The 24,725-nt window shown below is 50.4% G+C and overlaps 1 protein-coding gene and 1 long non-coding RNA gene across 2 annotated transcripts in view; one reads left to right on the forward strand and one right to left on the reverse strand.

The window, feature by feature from the left end:
- The first annotated feature begins 267 nt into the window (after positions 1-267).
- On the forward strand, positions 268-8,113 carry LOC111094690. Its single transcript, XR_005355801.1, has 4 exons — positions 268-2,102; positions 2,225-2,371; positions 5,314-5,485; positions 7,308-8,113. It is a non-coding gene; the product is annotated as an uncharacterized LOC111094690 (long non-coding RNA).
- Positions 8,061-24,725, reverse strand: part of NOD2 (nucleotide binding oligomerization domain containing 2) — a 30,347-nt gene continuing 13,682 nt past the window's right edge. Inside the window, 8 exon segments of the mRNA NM_001287039.1 lie at positions 8,061-9,443; positions 10,969-11,052; positions 14,523-14,606; positions 16,143-16,226; positions 16,979-17,062; positions 18,914-18,997; positions 21,293-21,376; positions 21,594-21,677. Coding sequence (NP_001273968.1) covers positions 9,371-9,443; positions 10,969-11,052; positions 14,523-14,606; positions 16,143-16,226; positions 16,979-17,062; positions 18,914-18,997; positions 21,293-21,376; positions 21,594-21,677 — 661 coding nt within the window. The 3' untranslated portion in view covers positions 8,061-9,370.

The following is a 24,725-nucleotide window of genomic DNA, read 5'->3' on the forward strand; positions in this document are numbered from 1 at the left end:
CGCCCCGGGGGGGGAAGAGGGGAGCGGGGGGAGGGGCGGCTGCCGCGCTGGCCAATCACAGCCCGAGACCCGTCTCTGTGCGCGCTCTGATTGGGCGGCCCTCTGACAGACCTTCCTCCAATGGCTGCCGGCCCGGAGCCGGCTGAAGGGACTTTCCGCTCCGTCAAGCTCGGTCGAGCCAAAGGGAAAGCGGAGGGGGGGGCGGAGCGGGGGAGGTGGGCGGGGAGCTCCAGCTGATTGGACAAAAGGCTGCGGGTGCCGCATTGCCATTGGTCAGCACCGGAGCCGGGGCGGGGCGCTGGGCTGCTCGCCGCTGCACCTCCCAGGCCCGGGTCTGGGCTCTTGGCGTAGCTGTCAAAACTCCTGCAGGGAGTTTGGGACTGGGGTGACGCGAGCTGGGCGCAGGATTTCAAGATTCCACGAAAAAAAGCAAAGCTTTAGAATCAGACTTAAGTTTGAATCCTTTGCGCTTTCAACTGAGAGCCTCGTGACCTGAGGATCTCGCCACCACGCTAAGCCTCGATATGCTCATCTGTAAAATGGAGATAACCGTCAGCACCTGTCCTACAGAACTGTTGTGAAAGGCCGCGGGTTGAGTTCCCGACACACCGCCGGAGCTCAGTCATGCTGAATCTCTTCTCCTCCCTCAGAATCCACCCAGGGACCTCTGCTGTTTCGAAACCTCTGTTGCCACCTATCCCAGTTTGCAGGGAGGTCTCCCTAGGGTGGCGCGAGGAAGGGATTTCCACTCGCTGCCTCACTCGGCTCTGCACCCCTGGCCACCAGCCAGGACTTGGGGTGTAGTTAAGGATCTCTCAATTAGAAGGGAGGTTTCAGATTCCCAAAAGTGCTCAAAATATTTAAGGAAGTGCTTTTTATAATCAGTCCCAGAGCCTTGCAGCATAGCATGCCTTGCTGCACTGGATACTCCTGTTAATTAATTCCTTCTCCTTTGACATTTTAAATACCAATTATAGGAGAAGGTGATTAATACTGAGGATAGAAGAGGTATGTGTGTGTGTGTGTGTGTGTGTGTGTGTGTGTGTGTGTGTGTTTAATCATGAGAGGGAACATTTCCCCAGTGGAAAGTGACATTTCTGAAGATCTGGGCAGTTTAAACCAGTGAGCACATAAAAGAAGTCACATGAGTGATCGCTAATAGTACTAGTAAACGGGCCACCCACCTCCCTTGCCATAAGCACCCAGGATGCAGTGGACAGCTTTTGAAAACCTAAGCCTCAATCTACTCTTGTCTCTCCTTAGTTCATCCTTATGCTGGGTCCCAAGCTTCCTGAACCACAATGCAGTAGAAAGCAATAAAGAAATCAACAGGCCTGGCTCACAGTGTGGCCTTCAGTGATACTCTTCCCTCCCAGATCTAGATTCTCCAGTAAAGTCAGGAGGACTCAGAGGTCATCGTCTGGCTGTCTGGGCAAGCAATTCAGCCTGAAGACTGTTTTCGCTTGACCTATACAGTGAGGAGGAGGAGGGAGAAGTAGAAGTGCAGTGGGAGGGAAAGAGTTTGAATTGAAACCTTTGAGAAAAGGCAGGCAGTCTCCCCTTCCCCCACTCGCCACACTGCTCACCATTCCCTAGTTTATTCTCACGGCACATTTGTCTCCTTTATATTATCTCCTGGCCCCTATAGGCCAGTTTGCCACCACTGAACTAGGACATCTTCAAGCCTTTTCTGATGGTGGTGTTTGGTGCTGCTGAGCCCTCTGCTTCAGTGGGGCTTTCTGCTCTACCCATAGCTGTCAGAACCCTCGCTCTGTCCTCCTGTGACCCATTCCTTGAACCAGACACTGTCAAAGCCCGACTTCATTCAAGAGATAGTCTCCCAAGCCACGTCTGATAAATAGGGCTTATCTCATTTACCATCTCCTATCAATTGGTAATGGCTGCCCAGGACTTTGTGTTGAAAACAATTCTAAAACTCTGTTCAGGCTCTCGGGGTGAAAGAGATGTCTGCCAGGGGATAAGGTGGGGGAATAGTGTCATGGTGCAATTATTTGCAATTCTTGATATACCAGCCTCTCCTTTTACAGACAAGAGATTAAGGTCCAGAGAGGGAGAATAACTTGTCCCAGGTCACCTAAGAGGTGAGCTGAGTGAGACCCTGATTCTCCTGATTTCGAGTCAGGACTCTTTCCAGCTCTGTTTAAACAGATCCTCCAGCTGAAATGCCTCTCCCCTCTACCTTCCAATCCTCCCTCTGTTTCAGGCCTAAGCGAAGTCCACCTTCTTCCAAGGGTCTTTGCAGAAAGCTCCAGGCCCTGCTTGTTCACCTCTGTGTATCCACCACCTGACACAGCGTGTTCCACTCAGCCCAGCCAAGATTCACACAACTGCTGGTGGAGCTACCGAGCAGGTACCGAGACACACAGAGGGAGAGGAGATCCCACCCTTGCCCTCTGGCAAGGAAGAGCCAACCTTAAATGACTAGCTACAAGATCACTTACTGAATTACGGAGGGCGGAGGAAGCCCCAGAAGGAGAACTGTTCTGTGCACACATAAATGGTGGCTGGGCGCTTGGGTTAGGGCGGCCTGTTTGAGGAAGTCACCTGTAAGATGAAGGAAAGATGACTAGGGGCAGAGCGGGGGAGGGAGCACTTTAGCAAAGGAAAGAAGACTATGCGTGACGTGTTGAAGAAACTGAAAGGGACAGAGCACAGTAAATGTGGGCAAAAAGAGCCCTTGAGGCAGAACCTTGGAAGCCAGGGTCAAGTTTTGGTCTTTAACTTAAGAGCAGGATCCCAAGGAAGGGTCTTAATAATTTCACTCTGATTCTAAACTGTTGTGCACATAGCTCTCATTATACGCAGCAGGAACCCAACAAAAAGCCATTGAATTGAAAGGAGCTCCCTCCCCCAAGAGCTGGAAATCTGATCGCCTGGTAGGGACCTGTGGCTTGGACTAACACCTAGGCAGGACCCAAACAAAGCTTCTCAGCAGCACTAGTAATGGTTAGTTCTTCGGCCCCTGCCCCATGCTCCCCAAATGGCTACCACAGGCAACCTCCTACTTCCAGCCTCACCAAAATCAGTATTTTATATCCTACTGCCGATTCAACTTCTCCTCCTGACACAGCCAAAAGTGAGCTCCTGACACTCCTCCACTCCTACCACAGTCCTGCCTTTTCCCTCCCAGGAAATGGCAATTCCAGTAGTTCATCCAGCCTCCCATGCTTCCAGCCAACTCTCCACCCCTCCTGTGAATAGGAGCATTTAGAATAAGCTCTAAACCATGGGGCTAATGAATAAGCTCTAAATGATGGGGTCAGCTGGACCAGGCAGCCTCAGAGGCAGGGATACTGCACAGACTCTTTCTCCATACAGCCCAGTGTGGTGTTTTAATCAATGGATGAGTGGAGAGTCCACCGTACCAGGGATATGCTTGTCTTTTGGCAGTTGGGGTATGGGGGGAGGCTCCAGGTGCTACTGAACATTCTGTCTGGGGGCTTTTACTCTGGTCACCCAAAAGCTCTTTTTGATAAGATAAAAGGAATTACTTTAATGATCTTTACCCTAATCCTGCTGAACTATAAATCCATGCTTCCCCTGTTTGAGCTATTTGCTATTATCAATGGCAAATGATTTATTTCTGTGTGATTTGAAAAACACACCCACAGAGAAAAGGGTCTAATGCTCTTCATTAGGACCTTTGTGCTGCATCTGGAATCCCACTTGGGACAGTAAATACATCAGGAATGATGCCATGTGGCAGGAGGCCTTCCTCTCTTAGGAAGGAGACACCAATAGTATTGGGGAAAAGGTGATTCATTTTTATAATCTTCCCCAACTTTTATGTTCTTCCTCCTTTAAGCAGGATGATTCTCCATTCGATTAACAAATATTTGAGCATCGACTATGCATTAGGCACACTCTAGACCCAAAGGACTCTTGTTCTCATGGCTCTTGTGCTCATGGAGCTAACTAACATTCTAGGGGAAGGAAGAAACACATGTATGTCGGGTGGTGCATACTGAGAAGACACTATGAAGCAGGGCTGGGGAGAAGAGAGTGGTTGGGGACTGCTATTTTAGGTAGATAGTTCAGGCAAGGACTCCCTTGAGCTGACACTTGAACAAAGATCTATAGTAAATGAGGAAGCTAGCCATGCCAATGTCTGGGGAGGACTGTTCCTGTAAGAGGAAATAGGCAAATGCAAAGGTCTGGAAGCAGTTTGCATTATCAAGGAGCCATCAAGAAGCTGTGTGGCTGGAGCACAGGGGGAGGTGGGGCGGGGGGGGGGGGGGGGGGGGGGGGTGGCGGTGAGTGGCAAAGGGGAGGACAGTGAAAACACGGGGCTGGGCCAGGCCAGCAGGGGACTTTGACTTTCACCCTGAGCCAGATTGGGAAATTCTGGAGAATTTCAATCAGAGCAGTTCCTCATCTGATTTACCTTTTCACAGGCTCACGCTGTGGGGCAAGGGCAGCAGCAGTGAGGCCAGTTAAGACACTGATGGCAGTAAGCCCGGCAAGGGGTGGGGCCCTAAGGAGGCCCTTGTTTGCTGGAGGTGGGGGATGTGGAACTGAAGATGTCAAGAAAAAAGTTGTTCCAAGTAAAAAAGGGAGAGGAGGGATTTTCAGGATGAGTGATAAGGGAGGGGTGATGCTTAGGGGATTTTGGATTTCTGGACTGTTCCGGAAATGATGATAGATGAGATGATATTTAGAGGAAGGAAAGGAGGAAGGAAGGAAGGAAGGAAGGAAGGAAGGAAGGAAGGAAGGAAGGAAGGAAGGAAGGAAGGAAGGAAGGAAGGATTAAAGAAGAGAAAAAATAAAACAAGATTCCTTAGATTCTGGATTGCCATCCGCACAGCTGCAGGCTCTCCCCATGTAATTCTCCAAGGGGAACTGCCCGAGATGGCCCTGATGGTCCTCACGACCTTGCTGTTCACCTGAGAGCTGCCACCCAGGGCCGGAGCCTATGCATTCCCTCGCCTGGGCACATCAGAGGGTGTGCCCCACCGCTCTGTGCTTCACCCGCTGGGCTGCACCCATCTCCTGAGTGGGGATGGAGGCGTGAAGATGTGTTGGTGCAATAATGAAATGATGCTGTACGTAGTCTCAACTCAGCCTGCTTAGAATGTGATTCCACCTCCCACACTTCTGCGGGGTATATTCATTCCAGTATCTGGTTTTGGCGCTATGTTGGGGGGGGGGATGTGGGGGGGAGCACTCAGATTGACATTTTTTTTTTCTTCTAGGATGATGGTGAATATAATTAAAGTCTGAAGCTCCTTTAAAAAATTATCTTGCTGCTGGTACCTTTTTTTTCCTCTGCACATAAGAATTATGTATTCTCAGCCACAGATCTGGAATGTGTCTGTTTCTGTTCTGGAAGTGATTTCTGAAATCTGCAAAGTGATTATTGGAAGTCTGCTAACTTGGTTGCAAGTTACCTGCCCAGGCCTAGAATGCTTTTGGTGGATCTGTTGGACTTTGGAAATTCAAGAAGCTTCTACTCTGAGCTCTGACAGTAAGTCCATATCCAGGTCCTGGTGGCACCCTTCCCTGGGCCCTCTTGAACTCTTCTTTCTCCATAATCTCTCCCTGGGTTATAACATCCAGGCCCAATGACCCCATTCCCCTTTAGATGCTGAGGACACCCATGCTGTTAAACCTGGCAGTGACCTCTCTCATGAGCTTCAGACTCACAGCACAACTTGGTGTCTTCACTGGACTTCACTTAGGTGTCCCAAACTTGACAATTGAAACAAAGTCCCTCCTGCTTCCACACTTGTTCCCACCTGACTTCCAGAGTGCTGTCCCCAGTTACTCAAGTCAAAAATCGAGAAGCCTTGGGACACCTGGGTGGCTCAGCAGTTGAGCCTCTGGGTCCTGGGATCCAGTCCCACATCAGTCTGCCTGCAGGAATCCTGTTTCTCCCTCTGCCTATTGTCTCTGGCTCTCTCTGTGTGTCTCTCATAAATAAATCTTTTTTTAAAAAATGAGCCTTCAGTCTCCCCTCTCCCTCTTCTCTCATCCATTCCATTTGTAAACCTTTGGGAATCGATTCCTAAAATGTTTCTCTCCATCCTCTTCTCTCCACCTCTGCTGACACCACATTAAAACAGCCAATTGCCTCTCACCCACAATAGCTCCTCGGTGGTCCTTCTAGTTTTTCTGCTCATCCCACCCCTATGCCTTACAGACCCTTCTCCAACCAGAAGTTGGTCTTCTTTAAACATCATTGGTTCATGTTGTGACCCTGCTTAGAACTCTCCAATGGCCTGCCATTATTCTAAGATCTAGCCCAAACCTTGGTCATATGGTCACATGGTCAACCCAGTGCTTCATGAACTGGCCCTATTTACCTCCCCGAACCCATGTAGTGATACTCACCCCTTAGCTTGCCTTAAACATACCATATTTGTTTCCTGTGGCTGCTGTGACAAATGACCATAAACTTGGTGACATAAAATGATACAAATTTTTCTCTTACAGTCCTGGAGACCAGAATCCAAAATGGGCTGGAACCAAAGAGGCAGCAAGGCTGTGCTCCCTCTGGAGGTTCTAGGGGAAAATCTGTGTCCTTGACTTCTCCAGCTTCCAGAGCTACATGTCCTGGCCCAGGGGGCCCCTTCCTCTACCTTTGAAGCCAGCAATCTAGCATCTTACTTGGGGTCACAGCACCTTCTTCCTTCAAGTCTCCCTCTGCCTTTCTCTTACAAAGTCACCTGTGGTTTCAATTAGGGTCTATCTAGATAATGTAAGAAACTCTCCCCATCCCAAGATCCTCCTCTTAATCACATCTTTTTTATTATTATTATTATTATTATTATTATTATTATTATTATTTTGAGAAAGAGAGAGAGCTTGAGAGGGAGAGGGGCAAAAGGAGAGGGAAGTAAATCTCAAGCAGACTCCCTGCTGAGCACAGACCCTGGCAGACGTGGGGCTTCATCTCCTGACCCTGAGATACTGACCTGAGCCAAAGTCAAGAGTCTGATGCTTAACCAACTGAGCCACCCAGGCACTACTTAATCACATCTTTATAAAGTCCCTTTTGCCACATAAGGCAACAGTCAGAGGCTCCAGGAATGATGAGCTAAATATTTGGGGCCATCACTCAGCCTAGTACACATACCAAGCTCTTCCCCATGACAGGGTCTTCGTGCAGCTCATCCACAGTGAACAAGACCCCCCACTCTTGGCAAAGCCAGCCCCTTTTCATTTTGGGGTCCCAGCTTACGGGTCTGTGACCAATCCCCAGTTTGAAGGTTCCCCTCTATTTTGAACCTTTGTTTCTTTCCTCCCTACCACTTACCACAGCGGACCTTATTTTATATATCTTCCAGTTCACTAGTATCCTTCCTGCCTCTCCTCCCTCCTCAAGTGCCTTGAGGACAGGGATCATGTCTGTTTTGTTCATCCACCGACGGTCCTAACATATCTGGCCAACACATCACTGACGAATGAATTTAAGGAAAATGAAATTTACAATCCAAGACGCCACCACACGAATGGACTGCTGCGTATGGTCCTCGGGGAAAGCAAGCCCATCCATCTCCACCTTCCTCCTAGTCTTCTGTATCAGAACAGTTGTCTGGACAGAAACTACCACCACCACCGAGAGCCCACGGAGATGCCGCAGCCATTTAGTGAGCCAGGCCCACGCAAAACATTTCAAGGGAGCGGATCTCACTTCAGTGAGTAGCCACCTGAGCCCTTGCTCATTAAATGCAGTTGAGAATGAGGTCAATAAGGCCTACCCAGGAGGCTGCCCACTGAGGAGAGCTGTTCTCGAACCTTCTCCATCCCTCCCCTGCTAAAGACTCTTGGAATCACTGGGAGAGAATCAAAGGAGGCCCAAAGACCTCCTCACACTTGCCATTCAGCCATGTGGGGCACCACAAGGCTCCTCCCTGCACAGCCTCAAATTTCACGCAGGGTTAAACCTTTCTGAGCCGAAGCCCAAAGGGTTTTGTTCGCAAGCCCATTTCTAAGAATTGCTTTTGCCCCAAACAATAAATTTTCTGCTCAAAACAGCATTCTTCCCCCTCTAAGTAGAAAATTGTGCTTTGATATTTGACAACATTCAGGAATGTTCGTTTTGTTTTGTTTTGTTTTGTTTTTTAATGTTTGGTCACAATGAAGACAGCTTTGGGGACTCCACAGATTTCTTCTCTGTGACTATTTACAGCATAACATTCATGGTTGTGTTTTTTACAAAAAAAAAAAAAAAACAGAGTGAATATAACAAAGCGGTTTATAAATATTAACCAGTTATCCCAAACAATAGTGTTTAAATAATAACACTTGCAGAGCACCTGAGTTTACAGAGGTTGAAGCCTCACGCATCATTTGGAGAAAATCCAGAAAAACATGTGCCTTGTAAGGAAAAGGCTTTGATTTTGCCCCTGTAAACGTTTAATCCATAACTTTAAGTCACATAACACTGGACCGTCTCTTATGCATGTCTTTTGGAAGTCGGCTGTCAGAATCCAGCTCCCAGGCATCAACAGGAGACCTGGTGGGACTGCTCAAAACTCTGGCCCAGACTGATCCTAAAAACTGCATTCTGGTGGGGAGTAGTTTCCAAAGGCTTAACTGAATGAAGACTAATTGACTTCACTGGAAATGGAAGTGTGTGTGTGTGTGTGTGTGTGTGTGTGTGTGTGTGATATCAGCTGTAGCATGGTCTTATTTTTCTTGACAATCCAAAATGTCTTGGGGAACAAATGGCTGTCATGTGTCCCCTTTCAATAATGTCTTAAGTATTAGGAAGGATGGCAGGTAAATTAGAGCCCTTCCCACTCTGCGCAGGTGTAGGGGTGGGGGTAGGGGTGTGGTAGAGGGAGGCTCAAAATATCAAAGCTGACGACACCGGCATTCTGAATCCTTACTCACAAAGGAAGTGCCAGGTGCAGGGGTCCAGGATGGGTGGAGGGACAAGAGGTGGGGAACGGCCTGGATAGATGACGACCCACGAGTTAAGACAGCAGAAAGCTGCTTCCTGACTCCCTCTCCTCATTGTGAAGCAGGTGGAAAGGGGCCTCTCATATGGATCTAGGTCTCTACAGCAACAGGCACACAGTGATGCAGTAACACCCATGGGCCCCACTGACCCAAGTCAGACCAGCTGCAGGTGGAGAGGAGCTGGCCCTCTTCTGCATTCCATGGACGGAATCTTGGGAACAACTGGATGCAGAAGTAGGCTGCAGAAATGTTCACTCTGAGGGGCACTGTCGCTCCTTCGCTCCTTCTTCTGCCAGAACAAAGATGACCCACTGTGCCAGCCCTGCCCTGGGCAGGATGCAGCTCTGCGTTAATGGGCTGCTGCCAGATGTAATCCAGCTTCTAGGACCCACACCCACAGCCTGTTCGCAAACAAACTGAGATAAATGCTGGCCCCCCGGCTTCAGAGCAACAGTCTGGTGTCCTTCTGGCTGAGCCTCTCCATTTCCTCCAAGGAGAAAGTGTTGCCTCGGAGCCTAAAGGGGGTAAAGCAAAGAGGGGTTTCGATGAGCACTGAGCCAGAGCGGTACTTTTCATTAGAAGCCGCTACTTTCTAAGCCCCAGGCCTAAATGGCCTGGCCCCTTGAGCCCAGCCACAGCCTTCCCATGTGGGTGTTAGCTCGGTCCACCGGTCCACCAGGTGGCTCGTGAATCACTGTATGTGATGAAGCAAGCCTCCGTGACTCTGCAGAGAAAATCCACACCAGACCCAGCCGGCCCTGACTCCCCAAGGCCAGCGATTCTTTTTAAGGCAACAGCAGAATCCATCAAGAATGCAGTGAGCAAGCCGTGATGCCCTCCCATGCTCTGCCAACAGGCAGCAAATAACATCAGAACCCTTAAAATATCAACCTGATCTTGGCTTCCTTCCCCCGGGGACAAGAATGTGACATTTCCTATAACCATGCGATGGTTTAAAACAAACGCAAAAACAAAAACCCACACACTGCCCAGGCCCTGAGGACCTCATGGCCTACAGGGATTACACAATCATCCAGAAAGGAAAAAATCTCTTCCCAGGACAGACTCCTACAAGTCTTTATTTTTAACTTCATCCTGCGATCTGTATTGTTGCTGCTGTCTTGATAGGATTTTTGAGGGAGAGAGCAGTCAATCTGCATATGCAAAGCAAGGGTCACAAGCTCGCAGGGATGAGACAGGTAATATGTAGCAGTCCAAGTAGCCGGTCCAAGACGACAGGCTTGGTGGCCGTGCTATGGTCAGCATGAGCCAGTCTGCCCAGCTGAGTGGGATCAGTCCTTCTCTACTCTGCTTACTTACCAGCATTTTCTGTGTAGGAACCCAGAGTTGGAAGCTTTTAGGAGAAACCTCAAAAAAACAGATTTCCATGGGGAAATCTCCTACTTTTAAAAGGCTGGCTTCTAGCCCAGAGCCTGAAATGGGTATAGCGGGACATTCACTCTTAACATGTTAAGCCAGAGGAAATCTTTTTACTAACTCGGTGAGTGATAAATACATCCCTGGAAAGAAGGAGGATCAATCTCTCAAGTTGTGACTCACTGCTTTTTTCAAATGCATGAAGGAACATGGCTTTTAATTATAAAGATCTAGAAACACTGTGCAACAGTACCCGCTTCCCACTGCCGATGTCACCTCCATCCAAAGGCTCTGATACAACAGCCTTGATCTAGGAAGGCAGGTGTAATGGCCCGGAGTTCTTGTGGCTGTGTCACTCATCCGCCACACCCCCTCCTTACACTGTTACCTGGAACTGAAGTATTCCTGAATACTCAGGACTTAAAAACAAATCACTTAAAAGAAAAAAACAACAACAACAACAACAAAAAAACCCACTTGGTCCATGCTTGGAGATATAAAAACATCTTTCCCAGAGAGAGATTAGATCCATTGCATGCAGAATGCTACAGAATGTCAGGGCCCAGAGGGAAAATGCCCAGGTATCCCTCTCTCCTGGCTCCATTTTACAGATTGGAAAAGTGAGGCTCAGAGAGGTAAAGAGGACCTGCCCAGGGGCCTTACCAGACTTCCAGGATGGTATCATTCTTTTCCAGGGCCTGCAGGAGGCCTTCTGCCCCAAGGTAGGTGATGCAGTTGTTGGACAGCCTAGAGAGTAAGATGGACAGGTGAGCTTCAAGGATGCTTGATTCTCCTCTTGGGCCTGTCCCATTAAAGGAGGCTCTGGGAGTTGGCCAGCCTACAGAAGCCCACCTGTCCCCTTGACATGTCCCTCTCCTGTGATTCCCAACGAGCTCATCCACAAAGGCTCAAGGCCTTAAGGGAAATTCACACTTGTCCCCTCCGCTATCCACAGTCATGTATCTAATTAAGTAGCTACTGCCTTAGGAAGTTGCTATGGCACGGGGGTTAAGTATGTGCATTTTACTTGCTGGGTTCCAATCCAATGTATTCCACTTCCTTTTTAATCTCAGGCAAATTAGTCCCAATTGCCTCCTCTGTAAGACAGACCTACAAAAGTATCTACCTCACGGAGTCTAAGAATTAAACAAAAGGATGGCATATTCTGTGGTATACTGGGCACAATACTCAACCTGAAGGGAAATAATCAATGAAGAGTAATATTTTCATCTGGGGGGAGATGGGGGAGAACAGGGATATGGATTTGAGAAAATACAAGGTTGGCAATTGGGCGGGGAGAAGCACCTGGTCAGGGACAGCAGGGGAAGAGCCATCACCCCATGCTGTCCTTTAGCTCATAGCCTGGCTCTTGAGACAGCTCCACTACGTACATGTCTGCCCTCCATGATTTCAGGAACATCCAGGAAGCTGACCCTAAGCTAGTACTAATAATAACAACAGCCAATATTAGCTGAAATCCAACTACGTGCCAGCTTGATACCTCTATCATTTCAGTGGTGCTTGCAACCCTAAAAGCAGGGTCCTTTTTACCCCTGTTTATACTCCAGGTTATTTGAGCACAAATCCAAGGAGAAATGGTGGGTAATTGTGGAGCTGGGGTCCAAACCCAATCCCTCAGAGCCCACACGTTTAAGCAATGTTTGGCAGTCACTCTGCCTAGAAAAAGAAAGATGTAGGGGGATATATATATATATATATATACACACACACACATATATATATGAATTCATATATATATATGTATATATATATATATATGATGCTTGGTTTAAAAAAATCTTATTCATTTATTTGAGAGAGAAAGAGTACAAGCAGGGGAAAGGCGAGGGACAAGCAGACTCCCCACTGAGCAGGGAGCCCAACTTGAGACTCCATCCCAGGACCCTGGGATCATGACCTGAGCTAAAGGCAGATGCTTAACTGATTGAGCCACCCAAGCACCCCAACAAGCTTGGCTTTCATGGGGAAACAGTGAGGGATGCTAGAGTTCAGGAGTGCTTAATTATAAGACTCGAGGCTAGGCAGCGTGGGACAGCACCTGCTGCTATTACCTGGCAGCCGGGTCAACTGGGGTAAGTCTGCAACAGCGAGGGAGGACAAATGTGCCACGTCCACACTCGGTTAATACTAAACCAGGTACTGCCAAAGGCCTCGGTGTGCAAAGCCTGGCATCCCAGCTTAGACAATCCAGGCATCACCCAGGCCTCCCAGCCCCATTTCACCCAAATGACGAGTGGAAGTGTTTTCCCCAAACATTTGGCAACTTCCTCGCCCCTGCAAAGCAACACAAACAAGTGTTGCCAGAGTGGATGGCGGGCTGGCAGCAAAGCAGACACTCTCCTAGAGGCAGCTGTCTGCCTGCCTCTGAAGGCAAGCGTTTTCCCCGGGGCCACATTTGTCAGGGCAGATGCCACCCTTCCTGTAGCACAAGGAACCATCTGATGATGCCCTGACGTCCCTCTCAAGTGAGACCTCTGGCACCCCGGCAGGTGTGGCGCCAGCCTTGGGGAGCCCGGACAGAAGCCCATGATGATCACTAGCTGGGCTCCTCCTCACATCTGCTATCCCTCCCTGACCCTGTGGCCTGGGAACCTGCCCACTGAGCCCACTGAGCCCGCCAGCAGTGGTCACCACAACTTCCACCCAACACTGCCACTATCCAGCCCTCCGGCTCCTGGACCCTCCCCAGAATCTCCAGCCAGCACCTGCCCGCCTTCACCAGCCTTCTCCACTGCCACCAGCCTGATCCAAGTCTCCTTCATCTCCTGCCTGGAAGACAGCAGGAGCTCCTGACTGGTCTCCCCACTTCCATCTTACCCCTCTCGCATCTGTTCTGCACAAAGCTGCAAGCATGATCTTTTTATGATATAAATCAGATCATGTTACTGCCCTGATTAAAATCCTCCAGAGGCATCTCAATGCCCCTAGAAAAAAGCCCCAAATCCTTCCCATGGCTCTGAGGCCTATGTGGCCTCCTTACCCTGCCCCTTTCTCCCTCTACCCTTCCCTACCTACAGTCTAACCACGCAGGCCCTGCCCACTGTTCCCAAAACCACCAAGCTTGCTTCTGTCTCAGGGCTTTTGCACTTGCAGTTCGGTCCACCTGGAGTGCGCGGTCCTGAGACCTCAACATTACGAGAACAGTAACTTTTCTTGTTATTCAGGTTTCAATTCCAATGCCAGCTTTTTTGCCCAGGCAGCTGCAACCCTGCCCCTCCAGACACTCCCTGACACCTCTCCCTCTTGAATTCTCTTTGGAGCCTTTATTATAAATAATCTTGTATATCTGCTTACTTGTTCATTATCTGCCTCTCCCCTAAGATCTAAGAGCTAGGGGGCTGAGGCCTGTTTTGTTCTTTCCACCACTCTATCCTCGGGTCATCCAACAATGCCTGGCATAGTGAGTGCTCCAGAAATATTTCTTGCATCAATACATAAATGGATGAATGCACGCATGGATGCACAACAAAGAAATGAATGAATGCACACATGAATAAATGCAAGCACGCCTGCCTGCATAACACGAGAGAAACTAAAGATGATTGGCAGAAGAGGTCTGCTGGAGCCAGAGATGGCCCCCTGGAAAGGGGGCGGACATGTCCCAGAAGCCCCATTAGTAGATGCCATCAGCAACCCCCCACACATGTGCTCAGGTTCCCCATCTACCTCTGAGGGCTGCTCATTGGGAGAACCTCTGCTCTCTGCTACAGACCCCAGGAGCGTGCTCAGCTGTGTGCAGGGCAAACTGGAAGTGCTGGAAAATTCATATCCCCACAGGCACACCAGTGAGGACAGGCAGTTAGTGGATAAATACCCCTGCTGCCTCGCTCTCCAGTTGGGTAGAGGCTCCTGGAGCCTCCCAGCAGGTCTGAGCCCCAGCTGCCCTGGGTGATACCCCGGGTGATAATGCTTGATGACACACCTGTTACTGTCCCCACACCTGATACTGGGTCCCTGTCCTCCCCTACATCATTTCACTGACCTCTCACCACTGTGTGCTGGGACCACCTCCTGAGTAAACAGCTTGCCCTGGAATCTCCGTCTGTGCTTGGGAGGAAACCCTGACACTACTGCCAAGTCACCCTATGGGAGTTAGCCAGGCAGGAAGCTGCCCACATATACCCCCTCGCCCCTCCCTGCCCCACCCCCACCGGGCACATCATTATCATCCTGGTTCCTGCTTATAGGCTCCTTACTTCAGAACTTTCAAACTTGAATTCCTCTCAAGTCCTTTGGCCAGAGAACACACACCTTCATCCTGGAGATGGTTCTCCTCCAGGCTGGCAAGAACAAGAGAGAAAATCCAGTTGATGTGGTAACATTTATTATGGAAGAGGTAACATTTATTATTCTAAGAATGTACCTGCTTGCACCCCCAGTTAGAAAAATCCAACATCTGAAAATCTGAAATGAAAATCTACAGTTACAGATAAAGTGAGAACTGGAAGAGTAGGGTGTGAGATTTTTTAATTCCAGGGGGGTCTTTGGGAGAGAATTCACCCCAGGCCTCCTCTACATGAGAAGTTTCCTCATGTCCCAGGGACTGAATATCCATGTTCCCTTTCTTACTATTGGAAGTCTCATTCCATTTGGGCAACCATGGGCTTGGGGGGGGGGAATAAAGCTGCATTTCTCACTCTCCACTCTGGCCGGGGTTGGCCAGTAACATCCACTCAGCTGTGAACCCATAAGGGGAAATTGGCGGATGGGGGCCCTGGAAATGCTCTTTAAAAGAGAGAGGCCTCGCTGGCCTGTACCTCCTGCCCTTCCTGGATATACAGACTGAATGTGGGGACACAGAAGTACTGCAGGTATAGCGGCCATCTGGGACCAGGAGGCACCCAACCAGGACAGTGAAGCCACAGACATGTGAAGGGACAGAGACAGTATCAGACCCCTGCTGGCCTCATGGAGCCATTACACCACCCCAGGCGGCCTGCCTGCAGACCGGCTGAACGGGAAGAAATAACTCCTTTACTGGTTTGAGCCACGGGACATGGGAGGTTCCCCCGCCATCATCTGCAGCCTAATGTATTTATAACCAATAGACCCACGGGGGAGACGTGTCTCTAACTAGAATTTCCAAGTGGTAAAGCCCAAGCAGGACATAATCAATGGGACATTGGCAGAGCCAGGGGGCCCTGCTGACAGCCAAGGCCACCACAATATCCATTTTGTGACAATGATCAGGGGTTTCAACACCCCCCTGCTTCATGGAGAAGTCAACATTTTATCTCCCTGATAGAATCAGGGACTGCCCAGAACATGTCATACGGAGACCAGACTAGAGGCATCTAAAGGACGGGAAACTGAGAATCAGTTTCAGGTCAACAACGTAAGCACAATTTATGGTTCCCCTTTACAGTTCCTCCAAACCCCACTCCACCTTCCAAGGTGACCCTCACTCTACTCTCTGGTGTTCTTGGGCACTCGACTTAGAAATAAAACATTCTGATAGAGTAACGTATGCTTTACAGTTGGAAGCAGTCATCCCTCATTTTATGGGTAAGAAACCCAGGATTCACAGAGTATTATATGACTTGCCAGAGATCACAGCAGGCCTTGAAGCTCAGCCAGCTTGATTCCAGACTCTCTGCTCTCAACCATCATGCGGTATGGAGGCAGTATACAAACCCACAAATACAATTACCCAAAAAGAATTAGGACCTTCACGCCAGGCTCGATAGGCTTCATGCCACTTGGGACACAGAAAGACAAACTCAAAGGCCAACCACTCAATTATCCACTCCTGTTTTATCTGCTTCCACAGATGAGGCCCGCGAATAAAGAAAGAGCTGTGAATCCCCCCAACTCACCAGAGTTCTTCCAGTGCCACGTTCTTTTCCAACATTAATGCTAAGGCTCGAGCCCCGACACTGCCAATGTCGTTTCCCACCAGGCTGAATGGAATCAAGGAACAAAAACATGTCAAGGCACAGAGGGTCCTCAGAGATAAGCTAACCCAAGGAAGGCAAAAGGCACAACACCTAGAGCCCAACTACACAGTGGGTGTCATTTCAGACATTACTAATTGACCACAGTGCTCTTTTTCATTCAGCCCAGAAGCAGCCTTCAACTCCTTCTTGGCATGATGCCCTGGGCAGCCACTATTCATGGATTGCTGTTGGTCCTGGAGATAAAATATATCTGATCCAGCCACAAATCTTCAATTTATAGATAGGAATCAAGACCTTTTTAATGAATTTTTTTGGTTTTTTTTTTTTTTTTTTTTTTTTTTAGTGAGAGTTGAGAGGGAAGGAGGGGAAAGAAAGGGGAGGGTAGAGGAAAAGGGAGAGAGAGAGAGAGAGAGAATCTCAAGCAGACTCCTCCCTGTGCATGGAACCTGATGTGGTACTGGATCCCAGGACCCTGAGATCATGACCTGAGTTGAAATCAAGAGTCAGATGCTTCACTGACTGAGCCACCTAGGCACCCTTGGGAATCAAGATCCTTGAGAGGAAGAAGAGACACTCCAAAGTAACCCAGAAAGACTCAAATGTCCTGACTCCAAAGCTAAGGCTCTCTTTCTTTCACCCCACTGCCTAACACAGCAGGGTAAAAACAAAGTTCAAGCAAATGAAGGACTTCCCAAACTGGCCCAGGCTCCTCCCTCCTGCTGGCTCCCTGTGGCCAAACAGACCCAGAAGCTTACCTGAGCCACCTCAAGCTCTGGTGATCACCCAAGGCTTCAGCCAAGGCCTGGGCCCCCTCATCACCCACCTTGTTGCCCCAGAACCTAAAAAGGCCAACAAATTGGGTCAGTAAGTTACTGCTGTATGTCCTAGACATGTGTTAACAGTGCCCTTCCTCTCTGTGTCCCAGACCAGAGGGGCAGGACCACCCAATTCCAGAAAGGTCTCAGTGGATCTCCTAGGTCCCAGCAAAGTGGACCTGCCTCCCCGTTTTTGGAAGGAACAGCCATACTGCACTCATATTTTTCAGTCAGGTTTACAGAACAGTAGAGGCCCACCTAGCACATGACCTCAGGCTCAGGGAACTCACTCTCAATGGCAATTCACACAGTTGTGACATTTTTCCTGACCTTTAGGTCAGATCTGCTTCCTGGGGAACTGCTACCCTTGGGGATCACCTGAAACAAGTGTCACTCTTTTTCCACAAGCCAGCATTCTCTCTTGCTCCTCCCTAATATCCCCTATTCCTTCATGGCATCAAACTCCTTCACTTCCAGGGTCTTCCCCCTCAGACCCACTTGCAGTTTGGATGGATGTTTCCCTTTGCAAAGGTGGCACCCAGCTCATACCTTGCGGCTGGGCTGGTTTACACATAAGAAGTTCGCCTGGACCTGTATGTGTACAAGTGAGCAAAGCTGGTCGAGGTATGAGGTTCACTGCACTTTCATTCATTAGGTAAATGTTTATGGGGTTCTGGCTATGTACCAACATGGCTCTGTGCCCCAGGGAGAGAGCAAAAAACCATGTAACAGCAAAAAAACCTGAACCCTAAGTGTGCCTCAACATGAGGCCCTTCAAATAGATGACCGCCAGCCAGCCAGTGGAATACTAAGCAGCTTGTCTCTGAAAAAGGAAGTCATTATGGTACGAAAGATATATTGTTAGGCAAGAAGGAAAAAAACAATACTCAGAACAGTTTGGATCAGACAATAGTAACTGGAGGTTTTAGCACAGTGCCTGGTCTAGAAAGGTGCCTTAATAAACATGTGTTGAAAGAGAACACCCCCGCATATACTAGTTGTGAATCGAGCAGGAGAAAGCTTAGTGCGGCTGGGCCACCCTGGTGCTGGACTCTATGCTGCTGATAATGCAGCCTGGAAAAGGTGCTGACCTTTCAAGCAACATGGTCCCACTCTGGTTCACACGGAGCTTGAGGGCAGCTTGCCTACCAGTGAAATGGGTTGAGTCTTAAGGTTAGTGTGTCTTCCTACAGTCTTGGGTTCTCAAACTCCCATTTCTCATCAAAGGGACCGTACTTCACACCAGGTGAGAAGGGACAGGAGAGGCAGCTGCCACTGTGGGGATGGTCACTCAGCCCAGCAACCAGAGGACGCCCCTCCACCCCCACTCCAACACTCTCTGGGGACCTGTGGTCTGTGGGACTGCCCTCCACCCTGTGTCTGAATCGCTGCCCTCCCTGAAAGGCCTGGCACAGTCCTGCAGCAACAAGCGCTCTGAAAGACCTGGTGAAGCCCCCTCCCCTCCCGGGGCCACCTGCATCTCCTCTCTGGCTTCTTGTCCTCGGCTGCAGCTGCATATCCTCTGGGGGGACTTCTTAAAATGCCTGATTCCTAAGCCCCACACCTCAGGGTGGGGCCCAGGCAATGGCATTCTTCAGAAGCTCCCAAATAGTTCCGAGGTGCACACGAAGGTGAGAAGCACAGCCCTAGCACCAGCAAGGATTGGAGGGCTTCCTTCTACCAGCTCATGGGCACTGCCCCCAATCCCCCACATCCTGAACTTCCTGTTTATTGAGTGAAAGGCAATCACGAAGCAGCCAAGGGCCACCCACTCTCTGCCCCTGACTCTGGGGAACTTCCAGCTGAAACATTTCACCCACCTCTACATCCCCCAACCTCCCCATGCGGGTCTCTCTGCCCCAGAATCCAACCTACCCCAAGAACTGCAAGGAGGTGTTGGCTCTGAGCCCCTCGGCCAGCGCCTGGGCTCCTGCGGCAGTGATACGGTTATTCCCCAGCCTGGAAGGGAAGGCAGGAGACCAAGTCAGTGAGGCACAGGGAGATGTGAGTGCCCAGAGAGCCCGGGGCTGGTGATGGTGGGAAAGTGTGTCCCAGACACAGAAACACGGAGAAAAGCTTTGAGGACCTCTCTGTAGGATGCAGGAGCCTATTCTCTCCCTCCTGCCCGCCCAACAGGCTCAGTGTGTGCTCTTCTAGTCCTGCTTGGGGGAACCTCCTCAGTAATGATTCCTGCTCCCGCTACTTCATTTCCCGGTTGCAAAGGGAAAGAAGTGGGGAAATCTATTTTGCAAAGCCGCGTGACAGGTACAGGCAGGAGGCAAATAGGCAGGTGTCTCAGGAGGTGGTTTCCCCAGGGGATGGAGGGTGAGTCACTCGCACACCTTTTCCTCCTGTGTCAGCCACCAGCTAGTGCTAGGCTTTAGCTCCGCTGAAGCTTTCCTGGGCCCCCCACTGGTGCGAGGAGCATTCTCCTGTTCCAAAAGAGGGCAGGCCCACCACTGGGAGAGGGGAGGGGATCCTGCTGAGCCAGAGCTGGAAGCAGGAGGCTCCAACCACATCCAGATACCTCAGAGAGTTTCAGAGAGCTCCCCAGAACTCTTACAGCCCCAGGCTTCCTGGAATGGATAACACGAAATTTCCTCTCTTTAGAGAACTTTCAGATCCTTGAAGCTACTCTAACTCATAATGTTGTAGGGCAGGTCCCCTTCGAGAAGGAATGTGGCGGCCTCTCATACCTCTGACCACACAGGCCATGTAACCAAGGGCCCCTGCTGCCGTGCTGGGAAACACAAGGTCGCCTCTGTCTGGAGGCCAGCTTCCCACAGGTGGCTCCAGGCAGCGACAGGGAGACTCAAGATGCTGCTGGGCCAACTTGTCTGGAACTCGCCGCCATCCGTGCTCTCAGAACTGTACTGAAGGCCATGATGCTTCCTCCCAGCCATCCCTGCTTCCCTCTCCCCCTCACTTAGGGTGAAACCTGCCCAGCAGCCCGCTGACGCTCCCAGCCTCCCCCAGCGCCCTCCCCCAGTGCCCCTCATAACCATCTTCCCCAACAAATTTCTTGTGCATCTAATCCCTCTTCAGAGGTCTGAACTCCTGTTGGACAAACATACTGAGAACTTGCTTGATTATCCACCATCTTTTAGCCACTGCGCTCCCAACATAAAGCACTGACTCCATTGTGCCAGCTTTCTATGCAGGTTATTAACTCATTTAATCATCACAACAACCTATGAGGACGCTGTAATTACTATCTGCATTTTGCGGAGGGGAAACAGAGTCACAGACACCGGGATGACCCACGGTCACACAGCAAATGAATCGCAGGGACTTTGGACCCAAACCTCGATTGGTCTGGCCCCAGAGCCCCATGCTCTCAACGATCCTGCTATGCTCGTCCAAAACGCAGGCCTCAAGTTCTGAGTGTGGCACCTTCTCACTACCACACAGTCCTCTCTGGGCACAGCCGCTCTCAAGATTCTGAGTCTGGGGGAAGTGAGCAGGTGGTGGTGGCAGAAGCGGGTCCTTTGTACAGCGTGGCACCTCTGGGGTTGGCTGTAGCAGCTCTGCCTGAGATGTGCTACGTGGTTAGCAATGCAAAAACGGCAGCTCCTATCCCCAAACCCAGCCCAGCAGGTAGAAAGAATGGATGAAAGCAAGTGTTCGCTTTGCCTTCTCTCACTGCCACATAAATCCAGGAGACAAGATGATCCCAGGGTTAGAGAGAGACACACACACACACACAGAGAGAGGCCAGGCCAAGCCAGGGGCCCAGCAGGAGAAGTGCCGTAATGGTGTCAGATAGGAGATTCCAGTTGAGCCAGGAGGACCAGGAGCAGCAGAAACGCAGGCTGGGCAGACTGGAGTACAAAGCTGGCACCCACCAAGCGGTGAAAGGACCATCTGAGAGCTTTTCGGGGACTGGCTGCCACTGCTGCGGTGGCAGGTGACTGCTGCATGCCTACACCCATAGCACCTGCTCAGTGTACATCAGGGAGCTCAGTAACCCCAGAGAGCTTATGACACTTAGACACCGGGAAGGAAAAGGTCCTGGAGACCCTCTTCAACCCTGGGGGCTAAAGCCCAAAGGGCAGGCAGCCCTCAGCAGAGCCAGTCCAGAGTCTGCTGGGATGTCAGAGCACTGGCACAACCCTGCTCCAGGGAGATGCCGGCCCCATATGCAGCCAGGAGATGGCGAGTCCAGTAGAGGCCAAGCCAGGGCCCAGACCAGACCAAGCTGCCTCAGCTGCACAGAAGACAGCTTCCAGGGAAAAGGAAAGCCCCTGGGCTCACCTCAAAGCCAGGAAGTTCTGCTTGCATGCAAGGAGCCTCGCCATGGAGTGTGCACAGCCATCGGTCAATTTGTTGTTGAACAGCCTGGAAAGTTCCGAAAGAGAGGAGCCATGGAGACAGAGCACAGCAGTCAGTGACCACCCGAGTCCAGGGTAGCCGGGTCCCTCAGCACAGGAACTGCCCGTACCTCCGACCCTGCAAACATCCCCAGCCCAGCTCAAAGCTGCTGCCCAAGTGGCATGACCTGGAGAGTGGCTGGGGGGACGCAAGGCCCAATGTCTGCAGCCCCAGCCCGACTTACGCTAACTTCTGCAGCTGCTCGCAGTGCAGAGCATGCTCGATGAGCTTACAGATGCCTCGGTCTGAGATATTGTTATCTCGCAAGCTGAAAAAACACAAAATAAATAAATCTGAAAGTGGAGCTGATGGGAGAAAAATCAAATAAACAAGGCCCCCCCCAAAGAGACTTTCACTCATGCCCTATGTGCCAGCATCTGTGTGTTTGGAAAACACCTCAAGGACTGGGCACCTCAGAAAAAGAGGAGACACCCCCATCCCTGGTCAGAGTGCTGATGTCATGCCCTAGGTGGGGGACAGCTCAGCCAGCAGGGGCCCAGAGCTCCTGCTAGAGAACACTGGCATCCTCGGGGGTCACTGACCTACTCTGAGGCACTGTTTCCAATTTTTAACACAGAGTGGATCACCATAGCAGCCTCACAGAAGGTTCCAAGGTGGGATGGTGTTTTGGGAACTAGCCAGTACGCCCGCCCCCTTGGGTGGGGATGGTGGGTACCTGATGGTAGACCAGTTAGATAAGAGTGGCCAAGACTCTGGAAAACCAGCATGTGGGCTGTGGTCAATGACGTCCTGCTGTCCAGCACTTCACCCCAGTGACGTCACTCCCACAGGCAGACCCTGCCCAGCACTCTTCTCCCAGACACACCTGATCACAAGATCTTCAGAAAGCATCTCTAAAATACAGATTCTCGGGCAGCCTGGGTGGCTCAGTGGTTTAGTGCTGCCTTCAGCCCAGGGCGTGATCCTGGAGACCCGGGATCGAGTCCCACGTTGGGCTCCCTGCATGGAGCCTGCTTCTCCCTCTGCCTGTCTCTCTCTCTCTCTCTCTGTGTCTCTCATGAATAAGTAAATAAAAATCTTTTTAAAAGATTTTTAAAAAATACAGATTCTCAGGCCTCTGCCCTGGAGCTGGCAATTCTGTATGTGTGGGGCGGGGCCCGGGGATCTGTGTATATTACCAGCTGTGCCCCGGATTCCTCATTTGCAGGACATCAGGAAGACCCTAACTTAAAGCTTAACAACGTGGGCTCTGGAGTCCCTCAGTGGAAATTCTGGTCTTTAGCAGCCCCTTCCCAGCTATTTGCTGCTCCCTTCATCTGTAGAAAGGAGGGGATGGTCTTTCCAACCCCACCTGGCTCTGGAGAGTAAGATTTAAAGAGCCAGTGCACAGAAAGCCCTGAGAGCACCTGGCAAAGGTAAAAGCTACCTGGAATCACGACTGCTCACATGCATGGAGCACCTGCTGTGTGGACACTAGACTTAGGGACTTCTCAATAGTAAAGATATTTAGTCCTCACAAAAGCCCATCACATAGGTACTATTATGATGTCTATTAAAGGGAGGAAATTGAGGCACAGAGAAGTGAAGTGGCCGCACCAAGGTTGCACAGCGCCTAAAGCATCTGGCCTGGGAGGTCTGGCTCCAAAGCCCACCCCGAAGCACGGCACATCTGATGCCTCTCCCCCAAGGCCTTCTACGGGCTTCGAGAGCTGTGATTTTCAGGCTGCAGGTCAGCGACCGGTAGGTGGGTCAGGAAACCGACTCTGAAGGTGCTAGCAGCTTTTTTTAGAAGGGAAAAAGAACAGTGGATGGCATCATGCATCAGGGTTTACGCAGCAAAGTCATTCTGTGAAGCTTCTGTTTCAGTTTTAGATGCCTGTGTGCCCGCTTGTACCTTCTCTCTCACGCTGGGTCACAGTCAAAACATTCTGAAAGCGAGCACCCTAGAGTCAGAGCCAGGGCCTGAAGAAACCTGTATGGGGGCACTTTGTAGACAGGTTTCCTGGGGGCTGAGGGTTTCTGTTGGCATGGAAACATTTCAAGTGGGAGAGGCAGTATGGCTCTAGGGCAGAAGAGCCCCCCTTGCCAGTCTCTGTCTCTGTCTCTCTTTCTCTCTCTCTCTTACACACACACACACACACACACACACACACACACACACACACAGGAAATGCCCAAGCAGCAAGCTACGAGTCATTTCCCCTCCCTCCCACTGCTGGCAATTTCGGTATAGAGAGCTCAAGGCCTTCTGTCGCTCATGGAAAATCAAGCTGGTTCCCACAAACTTCCCCAGACCCAGGGACTGAGGATCCCTGGGGACAGGCCCTAGAATCTGCATTTCTACAAGCTCCTTTGCACCTATAGGCCAAGCACAGGAAGCAGACCATCCTCTGAAAATAGAGACAGACCTCGAGCCCCTCCCCCAAACAACCCTCAGCCACATCCTGAGAGTGACCTGGGCTTTTCTGAGGAGAGGGGGTCCATTCATTCTAGGGATGGACTGGTCTGTAAGGATCACCCAGGCCAGTGGTTCCTGACCTCTTGGGGCTCGAGGACCCCTTTGGGAACAACAGGTCCACTATTCAGAGAAACCCATGTTCATATTAATGTCAGGAAAATGTCTCACAGACAGGTCTCAGGCTTCCTGAGTGAAAATATGGTGTTTTGTCCTTCCTGGGGAAATAGAGTATGGTGCAGGCCATCTTCTGTTTGCCAGGCCAGATCCACTTTCCCCTCTCTACCTGGATCTCTGTCCTGAGCGGGTGATGCCCATGGACTACAGCAGAAGGCATCCTGCGCCCTGGCCCCCTGTTGGGTGGTCAAGGCAAGAGCAGGAAGGGGAGGCAGGACCAGGGTTTATTCCCACACTCTCCCAGCCTTCTGCAGTCTCAGTTCCTATCAGGCAACCTTCTCCACACCTGCCCCCCAGCTCTGCCCCTCTAGGCCTAAGGAGAGTGATAGCCCTCTTCCCACCCCCACACCACAGTCACTGGCCCCAGGACCCTGCACTGTCCCTTCTCGCTCTTCCTTACTACTGCCCAAGCCTCTGTAAACAGTCCCTTTACTGAACTCTGCAAATCACCCAACTTAAATGTGTCAACTATTTCCTCTGGATATTTTCATAACATATATTATTTATAATATCCACATTAACTATATGAAATATGCTACATGTTATTACTACATTATATCTATAAACTTACAGCCATGGGCCTTACAAAAGGGATAACACAGGCCATCACAGTTTCTAATAGATACGCATATGTTTGGGGCATCTGGATGGCTCAGTGGTTGAGCATCTGCCTTTGGCTCAGGTCATGATCCCGGGTTGCTGGGATCGAGTCCCGCATTGGGC

Source organism: Canis lupus, chromosome 2, assembly GCF_011100685.1.
Source record: "Canis lupus familiaris isolate Mischka breed German Shepherd chromosome 2, alternate assembly UU_Cfam_GSD_1.0, whole genome shotgun sequence".
NCBI classification, from domain to species: domain Eukaryota; kingdom Metazoa; phylum Chordata; class Mammalia; order Carnivora; family Canidae; genus Canis; species Canis lupus.